General features: G+C 62.3%; 1 protein-coding gene across 4 annotated transcripts; it reads right to left on the reverse strand.

The window, feature by feature from the left end:
• Window positions 1-2654: 2654 nt before the first annotated feature.
• Window positions 2655-15953, reverse strand: TNFAIP2 (TNF alpha induced protein 2). Of its 4 annotated transcripts, none has more exons than XM_028099975.2 (12): window positions 15847-15953; window positions 12624-12990; window positions 11662-12295; window positions 9543-9657; window positions 9261-9383; window positions 9013-9113; window positions 8264-8362; window positions 7588-7708; window positions 6529-6651; window positions 6136-6291; window positions 5836-5957; window positions 2655-4342 (listed from the first exon to the last, which is right to left on the reverse strand). In XM_028099975.2, the coding sequence occupies exons 2-12, from the start codon at window positions 12973-12975 to the stop codon at window positions 4201-4203; spliced, it is 2088 nt and encodes a 695-aa protein (XP_027955776.2). In that variant the 5' UTR covers window positions 12976-12990; window positions 15847-15953; the 3' UTR covers window positions 2655-4200. The 4 variants fall into 4 exon arrangements, with proteins under 4 accessions (XP_027955776.2, XP_027955751.2, XP_027955760.2 ...); XM_028099950.2 differs by having other exon boundaries at window positions 6127-6291; XM_028099959.2 differs by lacking the exon at window positions 15847-15953 and adding an exon at window positions 14942-15182 and having other exon boundaries at window positions 6127-6291.

A 15953-nucleotide genomic window follows, 5' to 3' on the forward strand; every position in this document is an offset into this window, starting at 1 on the left:
GAGTTTCCAACACTTTGCTACTACACGGTGACCAGCCTGGTACCTGCATCACTTTCCACGGGTACTAGAGTCTGGATAAGGTTCATTCCTGGACGGGCGCCTGGGGGGCTCAGTCGGTCAAGCATCTGCCTTCGGCTCGGGTCATGGTCCCAGCGTCCTGGGATCGAGCCCCGCATCAGACTCCCTGCTCCGCGGGGAGCCGGCTTCTCCCTCTCCCACTCCCCCTGCTTGTGTTCCTGCTCTCGCTGTGTCTCTCTCTGTCAAATAAATAAATAAAATCTTAAAAAAAAAAAAAAAAGATTCATTCCTGGAAGGGGAATGGTTGGTTCACAGAGCTTTTGTTGACTTGACCCATGTTGCCAGATGGCCCTCCGTGGGGGTAAAATGACCCTCCCAGCATAGCCAGTGAGAGTGGCCGATGGCTGTCAGCCTTGCCACACAGAGTGTTGTCACCCACTTGGGTTTTGGACAATCTAATGAGACACTCTTTCTGCAGACCTCTCAAACTTCACTCCCCAAATCTCTCCCCCAGGGCCTCCTCCCGCTCCCCTCAGGCCTTCCTCATCTGGGAGGTGGCACCACTGTCCCCCTGGCTTGGTTAGGGGCTTTCTGATGGTTCAGGAACTTGCTCTTCTCTCACACCCCGCTCCAGAGCTAACCCCATCCCCCTCCACATCGCGGCCCTCACTGACAATATCATCTCTCCCCCAGGCAACCCCAGCACCCCTTTAAGGGTCTCCGTGCCTCCCCTCAGCCCCCCATTCTCCAGGCAGCAGCCAGAGGGGTCTTTCGGAGTCATACATCACATCAGTCCCAACTGCCGCTTCAAAATCCTCAATGCTTTTACAGCGGGAGTGGCCCCAACTCCCAGCCCCAACTAAGGCTCTCAGACCCCTGTCTCTTTGGTGGGATCTGGCTCCGCTTCCCACCTTCACCCCCCCGAACCCTGGAGCTCTTGCCCTAGAACCGGAGCCCTTCCAGCACTACACCCACCTCCACGCTTTGCCCCCGCTGTTTCCTCCCCTGCACTGCTCTGCCCAGGTCTGTGTAAGTGGTCAAGTCTGGGGTCCCAAACCAACGGTCTCCTCCTGCGTGAGCACTCACTCCCCATGGCCACAGCCGGAGCTGCCCCACCTTAATCTCTACTGAGTCACTCCCACCCCATCACCCCACTGCACTTGGACCTGAACTGTTTTGTTTGCTTGCTCTGTGTTTTTTGTGGGCCTCTGAGAATGTCAGTCCTTCTGGGCGGCCTTGGCCAACTCTCACCACTGCCCCACCCCCAGCAGGGATGGGGAGGGTTGGAGGGCCCCATCAGGGCTTGTGCCCTGACTACTGACTCCCTTCCCCTTCACACCGGGGCCCGTGTCCCTGTACGACCTGAGAGCAGGTGGCTGCTCCCTCTGCAGGCTGTCCCCTCTGTGCCCTGAGCCTGGTGACTCAGAGCCTTCCCCTAAGGGAATTTTCCTACAGTGGGGGGAGAGGACGGGGAGGTTCCTGAAGTGGAACCCTTGGTGGTAGCGGAGGCTGGTGACCTCCTGCCCCTTCCCACCCCGTTTGAGTCCTGTTCCTCATTTCTCCTGGAGCTCCACCAGCCCAAGTGGAAGGGGGGCAGTGCGGGGGCTCTGGGGTCCTCACCACTGCCCCCGGCTCCGAGGACCCCCACCCGCCGCAGCTGCAGCCAGGCTGGGGTCCTGGTCCCCCGGCCTTTCATGTCTTCAGGTCCATCGGGTCAGCCTGGCCTGAGCGATGTGAAGCTTCCACCTGGTTCTCAGTGCCTTCACTCTCCTCAGGCAGTACCAAGGGGGAGGGGCGCGCTGGCCCCAGCACACCCTGCCCCCAACCCCTCACTCCCCACACCCCGGATTCCCACTGCCACCCCCCCCCCAAGGCTCCAGGGGGCCTGGGACCTGGGACCGGGCTGTTCCCCGGGAGCCACGTGCACCCGTGGGCCCAGCTGAACTGAGGGGGAGGAGGGTGCCCCAGGGCCCCTCCCTCCTTGCTCCCCACTGTGAGGCTGCTCCAGCTCAGCCCATCCCCACCGGCCTCTCTCCTCCCCTGGAACTGGCTGAAAGGGCCGCCAGATCCCCAGGCTCCACATGTGGCTCCCTTGGGGCCCTTCCCTCAGCTATGTGGAATGGAGGGACTCTGGTCCTTCGGGACTCTGCCCTTCCGCAAATCCTGGGTCAGGTGAACTGGTGTCCAGGTGAGCTGGGCCATCTCTAGAGACAGACTGTGGGTCTCCTCTGGCCACAGCCGTGGCTCTGTGAGGTCAGTTCCAGAAATGGAAGGGCAGGTTCCCACTGGGCACAAGGGTGGGGGTGAAATGATTGTCTGGAGTCCACCCCTCCCCCCTCATCCTCCAAAGGAATGTGGGGAAGACCAAACCGGCTTATGGTCCCCTGTTTACAGGTAAGGAAACTGAGGCGCAAAAGAGCGAAAGGACTGGTTGTGCCCCATAGGCAGCCCCCCCCCGCCCACCCACAGCTCATGCTCATTGGTGAGAACGGGGAGGAGGCGCCATAGAGCTGGACTCCCGGGGGGTGGGAGGGGGGTCCTGCCACAGAGCCTGGGGAAACAGGGTTTCCCAGGCCCTGGGAGGCTGAGAAAGCCACCGCTGCCCCTTCTGGCTCCCAAAATGAATCACTCTAAGCCACTTTTGAAATCAGGTTTATATTAAGCTATAAAAACTCAGACCCTGTCCTGAGTACATACATACAAAAGCAGTGCTATCAAAAATAATATTAACAATATCAAACACACGAACTCCTACAAACGTACAAAGGCCCTTGTGCACCATTTACATGGGCCAGTTCCTGGCCACAGTACCGGGAGAGAGGGGGACAAACCCCAGTGTTCTGGCTCCAGACCCCACCTCAGCACGCTCAGAGGCATGAGGCTGAGTCCTGCCTGCGTCTGACCTGCACCCTCTTAAGCTGAGCAGGCCTCATGGGCTGGCAGGGGCCTGGGAGATTTCCTGGAGCCATGTTTTCCCCAGGGTGGGATAAGGCACCGTCCAGGGCAGGGGGTGGATGCGGGTGCATGGAGGGAGCAAAATCATGTCCCCCACGCCGGGAAGCCCACATCCTAACACCTGGAACCTGTGATTATGTCAGGGTCCGTGGCAAAGCGGGCTGAGGTTGCAGGTGGGGTGAGACTGCTAATCAGCTAACTTTAAAATAGGGGCTGATCCTGGATTATATGGCGGGCCAAAGGTCATCAAAAGGGTCCTTAAAAGCGGAAGCAGGGGCAGGAGAAGAGATCTGAGGTCTGTGATGTGAAAAGGATTTGACTGGCCACTGCTGGCTTTGAAGATGGAGGGAGCCACAGGCCATGGAATACAGGCAGCCTCTAAAAACCGGGAGAAGCAAGGAAATTCCCCCCAGAATCTTCCAGAAGAAACCAGCCCTGCTGACACCTTGGCTTTAGCCCTTGAGACCTGTGTCGGACTTCTGACCTCCAGAGCTGAAAGATAAGCTCTGGTTTCAATGACCATGTTTGTGGAAATGTGTTACAGCAGCAATAGGGCACTGATCCAGAGGCCAAGGGGTCAGAGGTCAAGTTTGCCCTGCCCAGACCTCAGGCTGACTTCCACGCAGCGGCCCCATGGAGCCCTCCCGCCCCCACCGGGCCTATCCCTACGTGGAAGACCCAGGATGTCCAGTGCCCAGATAAGAGTTCATTGTTTCCTTTGCTTTCTAGTTCTGCCTTCGATTCCACGGACATGCTGAGCCCCATTCACTGCAGCCCTGGGCTAGAGGAGGCGGGATGGGTGAGGCTCAGCCCCTGGCCCTCGGCAGCTGGGAAGGCGCTCAGACCCAGCCATGAGGACGGTTGTGATAGACGGTGGAGGGGTCCCATGGACCGGAAGTGACCCGGGACCTCTGGCCCCGGCCACTCTCCCTCCCAACTCCCTCCTTTGGTACATGCGTCGTCAACCATCATTTACAAAGAGTCTCTTGGGGATTGCCTCACTGCCCCCCGACCATGGGCGCTCCCGCCCGCACGGGACAGGCAAGTAAACCAGGCCTATCCAATTCCAGCCGCCCAGGGACTTGCGCCTTAACAGAGGCTGGGCAGGAACCGCAGCAGTAGGCAAAAAGCCTGCTGAGGGGCCGTGGAGTGGAGTGGTAGCCCACCAAGGGGGGTGGTGTCCGATGCTCACTGGGTGCTCACAAGCAGGCCAGGCCGCAGGGAAAGCTAACCGACCTTTATAAGTGAAAATAGGGGCTTGGTAGACTGGTGCGGTCCCATGCTGACGTCCAGGATGCTTCGGATGCTCCTGACCTCGCTGCTCGACAGGTTTCCCTTGATGGCCAAGATGGCACTCAGGTGGCCTTTGCTGGCAAGGAGAGCATCCTGTCAGTGCAGCCTAGTCACCAACACCCCTACTCACACTTCTTCCCAGCTCCCCAGACTCCTGGCCCAAGCCACAGGGCCCTGTATCCAAGCTCCTGCCCACGAGGGGGTCGCTGTCTCCTTTGCCCATTGTGCTCCACCAGCCCCAGACACCTGTCCTTCCCTAGCGTGCGCCAAACTCCTGCCGGCCTCAGGTCTTTGCACTGGCTGTTCCTCCTGAAATGTTCTTTCCCACACTCTGGAGATGAACAGCTCCTTCTCACACTTTGGGCCTCAGGGAAAATGTCAGCTCCCCCAAGACTTCCCATCTCTAAAGTCAGCACCTCCTGTCATTCACAACCTTGGTTAAACAATCTTTACAGATCATAACTGTATTTCTTTGCCTGATTACCTCACTATTACTATCCTGCATTAGGTTGTAAGCTACACAAGGGAGGACTGAGACCGGGTCTGTCTTATACTTCCTTGCATCCCAGTACCAAGGACAGAGCCCGGCACTTAGCAGGAAACCACTCAACAACTGGTAGGATGGCTGGATGGATGGAGGATGGATGAGTGGATGGATAAGCGGGTAGGTGGATAGATGGATGGGTAGGTGGATGAATGGATGGATGGGTAGGTGGATAGATGGATGGGTAGATGGATGTATGAATAGGTAGGTGAACGGATGGATGGCTGGATGGATGGATGAGTGGGTGGATGGGTACACAGATGTCTGGATAGATAGGTGGAAGGGTGGGTGAGCAGATGGGTGGGTAGCTACGTGGATGGGGAAATGAGTAGATGGGTAGACGGGTGTTTATATGAGTAGATGGATGAATGGGTGAGCGTGTAGATAAGTAGCTAGGCAGGTAGATGGATGGAGTGGATCAACCAGAGGCTAGACTAGGCTGGACTAGGCTGGGCAATCCAAATCAAGACTGTTCAAACTTCCCCTACCATGTCAGAGGACTCAGCCTAGAGAAACAATTGCCCTAGCTCACCAGATCCTCAGAGGGCTGGGGGGTAAGCCTCCACTCTGACCCCAGGGCTGGATCCCAGCTTAGCTTGACTTCTAGCAGGTCCCTAGTCTCTCTGGTTTCAGTTTCCCCTCTAAGGGGGGGCAGTATCGTATCAGGCTAAAAGTGTGGACTGTGGAGCCAGACTACCTGGCTTTTCCATCTTGGCTTCACCCCTGGCTACTGTGTCACCTCAGACAAGTTCCTCAAGCTCTCCAGGCTTCCTCTGCAGAATGGGGATGAAAAGCCTCTCCTTCATAAGGCTGTAGTGAAGTTCCAGTGAATGAGCCACTGTAACATCTTAGCACCGTGTCCGGCGCTCAGCCAGCCCTCCACAAGGGTTAAGTGCTGGGACGGTGTCCCCGAGGCCGGTATCAGCTCTGGCAGCCCTGAAGTCCCGAGTCCAGCCCCACCAGGCTCTGACCAGTGCCAGCAGGGCCTTGTGAACGGCCCCGGCCTGTGGTGCCCTTGCTCTCACCTGAAGTCGGGGTACCAGGTAGCATAAGTGGCCACCTCGATCTTGATGGCACTGGGGTCTTGCAGGCGAATGACCTCGGCGAGCTTGGGGAGGGCGTGATGCAGCCAGGTCGCTGAGGAGCCCTGCAGGCATAGGTCTGGTTGGAGGCGGGCCGCCCCTTCCCCGAAGGGCACCCGAGGGCCCAGAGAAGTTCACGTCGGACCCGGTCAGGGCTGGGGGGAGGCCCGGAGGCGGTCCTGGCCCTGCAGGACTTAGGGGAGGGGCAGGCAGGAGCTTAGGTACGTCACGTACGTTACGTACATTCTGGGTGCAGAAGCGCTGGATGACGTCGGCGTTGGCCAGGACGTCCTCGGCCAGTTGTTGCTGCTGCTCGGCCGTCCTGAGCACTAGGCTGCGCTTGCTGAGGCGGATGATGTATTCCTTCACCAGGTGCAGGTGGACGACCTCCGCGAGCTCCTGGCGGGGCGGGCCGGCGGGGGGGTGTGAGCGGCCGCGGGCGGGGGGCGCCCCACCGTCCCTCCAGGCCTCGAAGCCAGGAGTCCAGGCAGGGCCAGGTGCCTACGTGTGCTTGTGTGTGTGCATGCGCGTGTCTGCAGGTGTGCGCCGCGCACACGTGTTAGGGTGTGTGTCCAGACTGCCCCCCAAGCCCCCGCGCCCCCGCCAGGCCCAGCCACCGGCCCAGCACCTCCTCACCTCCCGGAAACAGTCGTGCAGTTCCGAGAACTCGGGCAGCCTTTCGGCCACGGTGGAGAGAATTTCTCCCAGGGTCTGCGCCGGCGCCGCCCAGCGGGTCTGCGTGAACCTCTTGAACAGCGGCTGCGGCAGGAGAGAGGCAGGATGTCTGGTCGCGCCCTGCAGAGGAAGGCCCGCCGGCCGCAGACACACGCACAGCGACACACGCGGCCCAGCGCAGGGGCAAGGCGGGGGGGGGGGGGCGCGGGGGGGCTCGAAGACTCCCAGGGAACTTGGGCGGAACTCGGGGCCCTGTTCCCAGACAGGAAGTGGAAACAGGGTCCCTGGACCCTTCTCCAAGGTCAACCAGCTGCAGCTCTGGAGCCAGGCTGGCCATCTGCCTGCCTTGAAGACTTTTCCACCGCCTCCCCTCTGAAATAAATAAATTCCTGCATAAACAAGGACTTGTGCTTGGCGGGGGCCTGTGAGGACCCCTGCCAAGTCATCCAGGGTCACTGCCCGGCCTTCAACCCCGGCTGGCTACCCACAGCCTTCCGCCTCGGGCAGTAGGGACAAGGCGTGCTCCAGCGGGAAACAGGCAGGGAGCTCCGCCTACTCTTTCTTTCCAGGGACCCCTGCCTCACCCTCTGCTAAGGGAGCCAGGGGGTTTCTCTGTGGACTTCTTGGCCCACAGCAGATGGGGCAGCAGCTGCCAAAGGCTCCGAGCATCCCCGCTGGGAGGAAGGCATGGGGACGGGGCGCAGGCAGGAGGGCCTGGGGGAGCTGGAGAAGGAGTGCACAGGCTCAGGACTGGGTTGAGTCTCAGTGCGGGGAGAGGCACTAACGCTTCTCTGGGGGTTCCCAGCCCAAGGGGCCCCTCTGAGGCCAAGACCAGGCTAAAGTGGTGGGGATGAAGTCAAAAGCCCTCTATGGCCTCCATCACTGGGGTGGCACAGGCCTCACGACAGCTGGCCACACACGTCTGGGTTCCTGCTTCTGCCATTCCTCCCCTCCCGGTCCCTCTCTGCGTCCCCCCAATGCTAAGCTCAGCAGGCACCCCAGGGAGTCAGGCTCTGGTACCTTCAGGTCCCCGAACAGGCGCTGGAGCAGGGTGTCAAAGCCATGACTCTTGAGCTCACTCAGGGGGCTCAGCAGGTGGCCCGGGATGTCCTGTGGGGTCTGCCAGTTCTCCATGGAGGTCCTGGAAGGACACGAATGTGGCAGGGAGGTCACGCCAGCCCTGTCCAGACTACAGTCCCCTACCCAGAGAACCTACTGGCCCCAGGCAAATCTTCCTAAACTATCTCTTCACTCTAGAACCCTCCATGACTCCCCATTCCCTGTGGAAGCAAGTTCGGATCATCCCATCCCTGCTCCAGAGGCAGCACCTAGCCTGCTCACCCCCAGGGAACTCCTGCACCACTTGCTCTTCATCCACATCTGCCCAACAGACACAACCACCGCATCTGTTTCAGAGGGGTGTTACAAGAATGGAATAAGGAATAAATCCTTCGCATGATGCTTGACCCACCAGCACTTGATAAATGTCTGCCGCCCCTACAGACCCCGGCCATCTCCTCACAACCATGCTCATTGTAATCCCACAACTTCGCTCATGCTGTGCTTCCCCCCCGCCCCCCGCAGCCCCCACGGGCCTCCCCCGCCCCAGCCATCCTCTTCCTCCAACAGCCTGGCAGGCCCAGCGATTCCCAATTCCCGCTCCCACAAACCCCTCGTAGCGCCCTTACCCCCTTACCGGAGGGACAAGCAGTTGTTGATGTTGGCGATGACATTGGCCCTGTAATTTCTCAGCTGTCTGCATTTCTCCAGAAATTCATCAAAGGCTCGCTGGTAGCTGGTGAAACCGGAAGGGGCACAAGCAAGGATCAGCACAAACACTGGGACAATAGCAGCCTCAGGCCTGCCCCCCAGCCCCCCTGGGCTTACAGAGCTCCTGTCGGGTTGACAGGCTCCTTACAGCCCAGGGAGGGGCTGCTAGCCCCTGAGCATCAGTAACTGGCTTTGCAGGCCAAGGCAGAGCTCCTGCTGCCCCACTCCTTCCCCCCAGATCCTTCGATAGCTGGAAGACGGGGGCGGGGGGTTGGGGGGGGAGAAGGCAAGGGATACGTGGAGGAGTCCTCAGAGGAAGGAAGGGAGGCAGCCAAGAGAAATGCCGGGCTGGAGACCCGGGGCACCGCAGAAGGGAGGCCAGGGCCTCAGCCCCTCCTGGGGCATCCTCTTTGCAGCTGGAGGCTGCAGGGCTAAGGGCTTCCTGCTCAGCGGTCTCATCACCCGAGGCTCTCAGGGCTCAGGTGGGAGGTTGGGGCGGAGGGGGGGGGGTGCGGGGAGGACTCCTGCTCATAATGACAGACACCTCAGAGGCAGAAGGGGACGCTGATCTGGCTTGGATACCCAAGTGGGACACAAGGGAGGGCAGGTGGCTCTGAGAGAAGTGGCGACAGGGACCAGGCCCCCCCTCCCAGGCACAGGCAGGCGCACACCCACCTCCTCAGGAATGTAGCCAACTCCAGCAGCAGCAGGTGCTTTATCTGCACGCCCAGGTCAAGGGTGATGCTCTCGGCCTTGGCCTGGCCCTGGGAGATGATCTGCAGGGGTGAGGGGTGAGCTGAGACGGGGGAGGGGGAGGGGGTAGGCCAGCACAAGGGGAGGGCGGTGCTCAGAGTGGGCACGTGTATGCACACACATGGGGTAGGCGTGGGTTGTGCGAGAGCCCGGCGGGCGGGCTGTGTTACCTGGATGATGTCGATGGCCAGCTCGCTGTGGCAATGGCCGTCCAGCCTCTGGGGAGCCACATCCCGGGCCCAGCGTTGTGACTCCAGCTCCAGGGCCCGGGCCATCAGCTCCCTCACACTGACCTGGGGGCAAGAGAGGCAGGTCAGGGCAGCACAGAGTCCATCGGCCGGGCCCACGTGGGAGTCCCTGTCAAGTTCCTTGCCTGCGTCCCGCCTGTCTTCGAGCCTCCCCTGGCTTCCTTCCTGCACTGCCCTGGCCCCGCGCCCTGGTGCTGGACTCACCACCTCATTGGACAAGAACGTGGCCTCCAGCAGCCGGATCTGCCTGGGGGGCAGAAGGCTCCCAAGCTGGACTCTCTGCAGCTCTCCCCCCAGCTTGGGGCTGTTGATGATGTCACTGCAGGCAGAGGGGGGCTAGCGTGAGAAAGACTGCACCCCCACTTAGCACCAGCGCTCATGCCAGAGCCCACCTTCTCAGCCTCAGGCTCCGGCAGGCCCAGAACTTGATCGCCCTCCCCCCAGCCCTGCTTGTCCAGCTCGGAGGATGGGTCCCCGGTCTGTGCAGTTGGGTTTCAGTCAGAAACCTTGGAATCTTCACGCCTGCTCTGACTCATTCCCCCCCATCCACTCCTACTGAAGCAGATCAGCCTCAAGTCACCCTGCCCGAGGCCCTAACCACCACCATCATCGCTCGCCTGGCTGGCTGCAGGGGCCTGCTCTCCAGCCTCCTGGGCCCCAGCAGTCCCTCTTCCGCCCAGCAAGCATGACTTTGGAGTCCGGCCCCCTCCCTGCCACAAGGCCTCCAGCTCACACAGATACAAGCTGGCTCCTTCGTCTGCAGACTGGCCGCTCGCTCCCCACCCCTCCCACCTCATTCCCTCACTGCACTCCAGGCCTGCTGGCCTCGGGAATCCTGCCAGCCCGGGACCAGCACCCCCAGGCCGGCCCTGCTGCCCCCCCCCCCAGGGCGGGTCCGTGCAGGCAGGAAGGGCTGCCCCACCCCAGCTACTCCACTCACTCTTGCGGCGCCTGTGTGGGATCCGGGAGCCCCAGGGACCGTCCAGCCCTCCCTGGCCCTTCCGCAGGGGCCTCTGTCTGCCCAGACACACGAGAACGGCCCTCTCACCCCTCTCCCAGCCGGGATGTGGCTGGGACCCTTTGCTCCCTGTCTTCTGGCCACTCTAGCCACACAGGCCTCAACGGCAGCCCCCTGCACTCCCTCTCCCCGGGGCTCTGCCCTGCTGGCCTCAGTTTCCTGCTGTGCCGACCCTAGTGGGCCCCAGGCCAAAAGCCCTGAGGTCACTGGGGGCAGGAAGGCTGAGGTGCAAATGCCCAGTATTTCCTGGTGAGTCAACATAAGCAGGAGAAACTGGCTCACGACTGGCCCGTCTAGCCTGCCACCCCTGCCCTATGCCAATTTCCCTATGCCCTGCTGACTCACCCACCACCTCCACGGCATCCTTCCTCTGGCCCCCCCGCTGGAGGCTGAGCCACTAGCACCCCCGGTGACCACCGGCCACCCAGGTGTGTCCGCGAGACCCTCAGTCACTGCTCACACATGTCCAGGCTTCCTGCAGGCTCTACCCTGGCGGCCAGAGTTAGCCCCCACAGGAAGCCCTGGCCTCCCGTGCCCTGGGCATTTCCACCCAGCACTGCACTCCTCACCCAGCTTGGACAAATGACAGATGTGCTCAGGACTCTGGGTAAATCAGAGGGGACCTGAGGCACTCTGTTCAGAGCCGGCCTCCCACCCAAGGAGCTCTGAGCCTAAGGGACCAGAACCCAGTTCTGCCGTGGGCTCACCGGCGGACCCTGCACAACAGCCACGTGGCCCTGCCATGGCCCTGCTCTGCCCCATTCCCCGTGCTGCCCGGAGCGCCCCCATAGCCTGCCAGGAGAATCCAAGCACGGGCCAGCTCTGCACAACTCCCAGGAAGTCTCAGGGCTCGGCCCGGGCAGTAGAAGATGACTCTCTCGCTCGGGACCACCGCCCTCCCTCCACCTTCTTCCAGGCCTGCCCTCTCCCCTCCCCCGCCTGCCTCTCCTCCTCCCCGCAGCAGGCAGAATTTGGTTCCTCTTCCTCCCCTCCTCCTCCTTCACCAGCTCAGGGGTGGCTTCCTCAACCCACTCGGGCTGCTCAGGGTCCCTGCTGGTGGCTCCCACAGTCCCTGGTCTCCTCTGCCACCGCCCTCCCGGCTCTGGATGGTCACCGCCTCACCCCGCTCCTCAGACTGGGAGCTCAGCAATGAATGATGAAGTCCCCGCCAGTCCCCGTGCCTCGGTTTCTCCAACTGTAGAATGTGGCTGAAGCCAGGAAATCAAGGATTCCCAGGGCCAAGCCGACGGAGCGCAGGCCCTGCTCCTGAGTCGCCCAGCCTCCGGGAGCGCGGCGCCCACTCACTTGGGGTAGAGGTTCTGCACCCAGACCAGCAGCATGTAGGTGTCGCGCTCACACAGCTCGAACTGCGCCATGGCCGCCAGCTGGGCCGCGAAGTGCTCGTGGTAGCTCTCGGCGTAGGCGGCCACCACGTCCACCTCGGCGGGGAACAGCGGCTTCAGCCGCTCCACCACGGCCTCCAGGTCCGCCTTCATGGTGCGGCCCATGTGCAGGAACATGCGCTCGGCCTCCGAGCGGCCCTCGGCGCCCGCGGCCGGCCGCGCACACAGGCGCTCCTCGGCCGCCTGCGCCACCCCGCGCCGCCACAGCTCCAGCCAGCGCCGCGGGCGCGCGCTCACCAGCGCCGAGGCCCCGGGTTCCGCCGCCGCCGCCCCGCGGTCCTCGCGCTCCTGCTCCGCCAGCACGGCCAGGGCCTGGCGCAGCCGCTCGGGCGCCACGTCCAGCGGCCGCCGCAGCAGGCCGAGCACCTGGTCGCGCAGCAGCACGTACAGCGCCTCCACCTTGCTCTGGCGTCGCACCAGCTCCTCGGCGCTCTCGCCGCCCGCCGCCGCCGCCGCCTGCAGCTCCCGCTCCAGCGCCAGCAGCGGCTGCGCCGCCTCCAGCCGTCCGCGCTCCAGGTCCGCCTTGAGCTCCTCCACTGCGGCCGGGACAGCACGGGGTCAGCGCCGCCAGCCCGACGGCGCCCCCGCGCCGCCCCCACCCCCCACCCCCCGGGAGAGGAGGCCGCGCGCCCGAGAGGTGAAGGGATGCGCCCTAAGGGGTCCGTCGGTGCCCCCGACCGGACCGAAGCCCGGTTGCCCCAGGATTAGGGGGCGCAACGGCCCTTGGCGCACGGCCAAGCCCATCTCTGCTGCCCTCCCCGTGTCCGGGGTGAGTGGGCCATTCCCTGGGATGAGCCCCAACCCTGCCCAGGCCCCGGCCAGCTCTGATCCCAGACCTCCACCCCGCCTGGGGTCCCAGCCTACCTGTGGGCGGCGGGCGGCTGGACTCAGGCTGGGACTCCGGGGCGCCCTCTGGCTCTGCTGAGCTGGGCTGACCTTTCTTCTTCCTCCCTTTAGTGAAGACGCTGAACATGTTGGCCAGTCCTTTTGGCCTCTTCTTCTTCTTTTTCGCCCCTTCCTTGTCCCTCTCGGGGGCTGCCTTGGGCGCCAGAGGTGGCACCAAGTCTTCAGAAGAGGCCTCTGACATGGAGGCCTCGGATTCCACCTCGGAGGTGGAGGGCAACTTCGGGGAACTTCCGGGGAAGTGAAGAACAAGAACCCCTGGCACCGTCTGCTGGCCTGGAAGGTCTTGGAAGAAAGTCATCATCTTCAGCATCACCCGGGCTCAGGCCTGTGGATGGGCAAGGGGAGAGGGAATGAAAGAGCAGCTGCAGTAGACAGGCCCGAGGACACAGCCGCGGTGGCAGCAACGGGCATGCTCCATCTCTCCTCACCAGACGACCATCAGGGTCCGGCTCTCTCCTGGCCCAGGGGGACACCCACAGCTCAGCTCCCTCCCCGGACGCCAGTTTCTCAGCACCCACAATTCCTCTTCCAGTACCCCCAGGGCCTCCTCAAATCGCTAGAAGCAGGGAAGGATCTGGAGATGCCAAGTCTCCCAGGTGGAGGGGGCCTTCACTTCATTTTGACAAATCCTTCCTTGGCAGCCCACCCTCTGGGCAAGGAGAAAGGACTGGAGGGCATGAGTTCCATCCTGCATCCCATGAGGCCCTGGGAGAGGTGGCAGAGCACAGCACCGTCCCACCGCACAGAGCAAGGATCGAGGTCCAGAAAGGTCGCAGAGCCAGAGGCGGCTCCACCCTCCCCGCCCCAGACTCCCTCTCGCCCGGTTCCTCTCTTGTCTACGTGGAGCCACCGAGGGACGATTCGAGCAGAAACATGGCTGCTCCGGCTGCGACTCTGGGAAGCAGAGTGCGATCCCCTACCCTGGCCTTGGGGCTCAGGTCTAGAAATCATAGTGCCCTCCCAAACTTCAAGGGGTGGGAAAGGACCTTGAAGACTTTCACATGTCAGCAGGGACAAGGGGTCCAAAGAGACACCGAGCTGCCTGAGGTCACCCAGTAACTCAGGCCAGGAACCAGGCTTCCTGGCTCCCGTTTCATCCTGGCTGCTCCCAAATGGGGTGACATCATCATCACAAAGGCTTCCACTTTCTGTGCCCTCCCTGGTGCCCATCCCATCGCTTCCTCATTCCCTTCCGGGGGTGGTGGTGGTGGTGTATTAACCTCACTGCACAAAACTGATCCAGGGAAATGTCCCTATGGTTGACAGCTTAGGCTTGAAACTCAGATCACCCGGTGCTGGGTCCTCCTGCCTCCATGTCCCCCACCGCCTTGCAGGCTGCATTCGGAGATGCAGGACCCCCTTGTGCCCAGCAGCACCCTCCCTAGCACCATGGCCAAAATCAAAGCAAGGCCAGGACCAGTGAATGGGGAACAGGGCTGAGCCTTGGAGAGGGGAGAAAGGCAGGGCTGAGAGTGGGGAGCAGATAGGGTCAGGCTTCCCTGATGACTGGGGCGATCCAGGACCATAGCGCGTGCCCCGCCCACACACACCCAAGAGTAAGTACAATGAGTTGTGACTCGTGCAACACTATGACTTTGATTCACCTCTGCAACAGCCCTGCAAGGCAGATGGGATGATCCATCAACCAGGAGAAATTGAGGCAGGGAAGGAGATTGGGAGGTGCTTGCCCCAAGCACATAGCAGGCATGGATTAGGTCTATCAGACTCTTTCCACAGCCCCTACTACCTCCCCACCAGCCTGACTATCCTGGGCCTCATCACAACCCCTGAGTTTGGCCAGAGCCACCTGGGGGGCAGGAAGCCCGAGTTTCTCCCCAGTGGCTTCACCAAATGCCCTCAGCAGAGTCCAACACCGCTGGACCTCAAGCGCCTCTCCTGTGCCATTTGGGCTGAGAGTTCCACTCCAGGGCCAAGTGAGGGGTGCTCGGGGAGCCGAAGAGCAAGGCCACTAGGCTCTTCTGCCCTGCCCACCCACTGGCCAAGCCCCCTCTCCTGATCCATCCCGTTGTCACGCCACATACCCACAGGAGCCGGTCCGGCCACTGGCTGGGGCTACTCAGCACCACCCTGACTGAGCAGACCCCACTTCTGCTCTCCAGCTAGGGTGAGGGAGAGGGCCACCCTGACCCACCAGCCTCACCTCTGCGCGCGCGCGCACACACACGTGCTAGCCTCTATCCGACCTCAGACCTGGCTCCTGCAGGTCCCCATATAACATCGCTGCCTCCTTGCCTCTGGTACAAAATCCTCCTCACCCTTCCAGGTCCTGCAGCGGCCCCCTTGGCTCCATCCCAGGCCTTGATTTTCAGAGGCAGCTGGTGCAGTGGAAAGAGAAGCGGCAGGGGGATCAGCTGGACCACTCACTAGCGTGTGGACAACACCTCCCTACCTCCATCTGTGAAATGGGCATGAAGATCCCCACCCCACAGTATTGCTGCAGGAAGCGGCAAAACCCTGTAGCCCCGTGCTGGCGCCTAGCCAGGCTTCCTAAGGGTATGTGTCCCGTGTCCCTGTGTCCATCAAGCCAAGCTCAGCACCGGGGTAGAGCAGAAGAGGGCAGGAAAGGCATTCCTTCAAGCCTGGGCTCTAGGCTGGGCACACTGACACAAGGGGCCTGCTCAGTCATATCATGTGACCACAGCCTGTGGCCCCACAGTAGCACCCTCTCCTGACCTCCCAGCTTCTCAGGCACCGCACGCCCCCTATGCTCCTTCCTGGGTCAGGCCTGAGGCCCACAAAGCCTCCCATGGCCTCTGCGCCTGGCTCCTCTGTCCTGGCCGGGAAAGGGAGGGCATAGCCACCCCCGCAGTGAGGACACCCAGACACAGGCAGCAAAGTAACTTGGCCGGCCAGCCTTCTGCAAAAGGAGCAGAGACCCCTGCGCCTTCCCCCACACTCCTCCCTCCCTGCCCTTTGCAGGACCGAGGCCCGGGTGGCAGTACCAAACCCGGGCCCCCTGCACCCTGGCGCGCCGCAGCGGCCTCAGTTTCCCTAGAGGTGGGGCTGCCGGAGGCCTGGGGCCCTCGGAGCGTTGTGCCCCCTCGGTCGGGCCGTGCCGGCCGCTCCGTCGGGGGAGCCGGCCGGGACCCCGGGGTGGAGGCGGGCGGGCAGCCGCGCGGAGCGGCGGGGAACCGACGCGGCGCGGGCGGAGGTCACTTACTGTGTCCGGGCCGGGCCGCCTCTGTCCCCGCAGAGCCTGGCGCCGCCTGAAATAGTCGCAGACTCCGCCCCCGCGCGGCCGCCCGCTCGCCCCGCCCGCGGCAGCCG

Source organism: Eumetopias jubatus, unplaced genomic scaffold, assembly GCF_037043125.1.
Source record: "Eumetopias jubatus isolate StellerSeaLion01/CBP00866 unplaced genomic scaffold, mEumJub1_p1.0 scaffold_7, whole genome shotgun sequence".
Classification (NCBI taxonomy): Eukaryota; Metazoa; Chordata; class Mammalia; order Carnivora; family Otariidae; genus Eumetopias; species Eumetopias jubatus.

Coding starts and splice junctions, on each gene's coding strand:
- TNFAIP2 (XM_028099950.2), bottom strand. CDS start 12,975: ATGCTGAAGATGATGACTTTCTTCCAAGACCTTCCAGGCCAGCAGACG. Junction 8,363..9,012: donor TTGGCTACATTCCTGAGGAG/GTGGGTGTGCGC, acceptor CGGTTTCACCAG/CTACCAGCGAGCCTTTGATG. Junction 5,958..6,126: donor GCACCCAGAATGTACGTAAC/GTACGTGACGTA, acceptor CTATGCCTGCAG/GGCTCCTCAGCGACCTGGCT.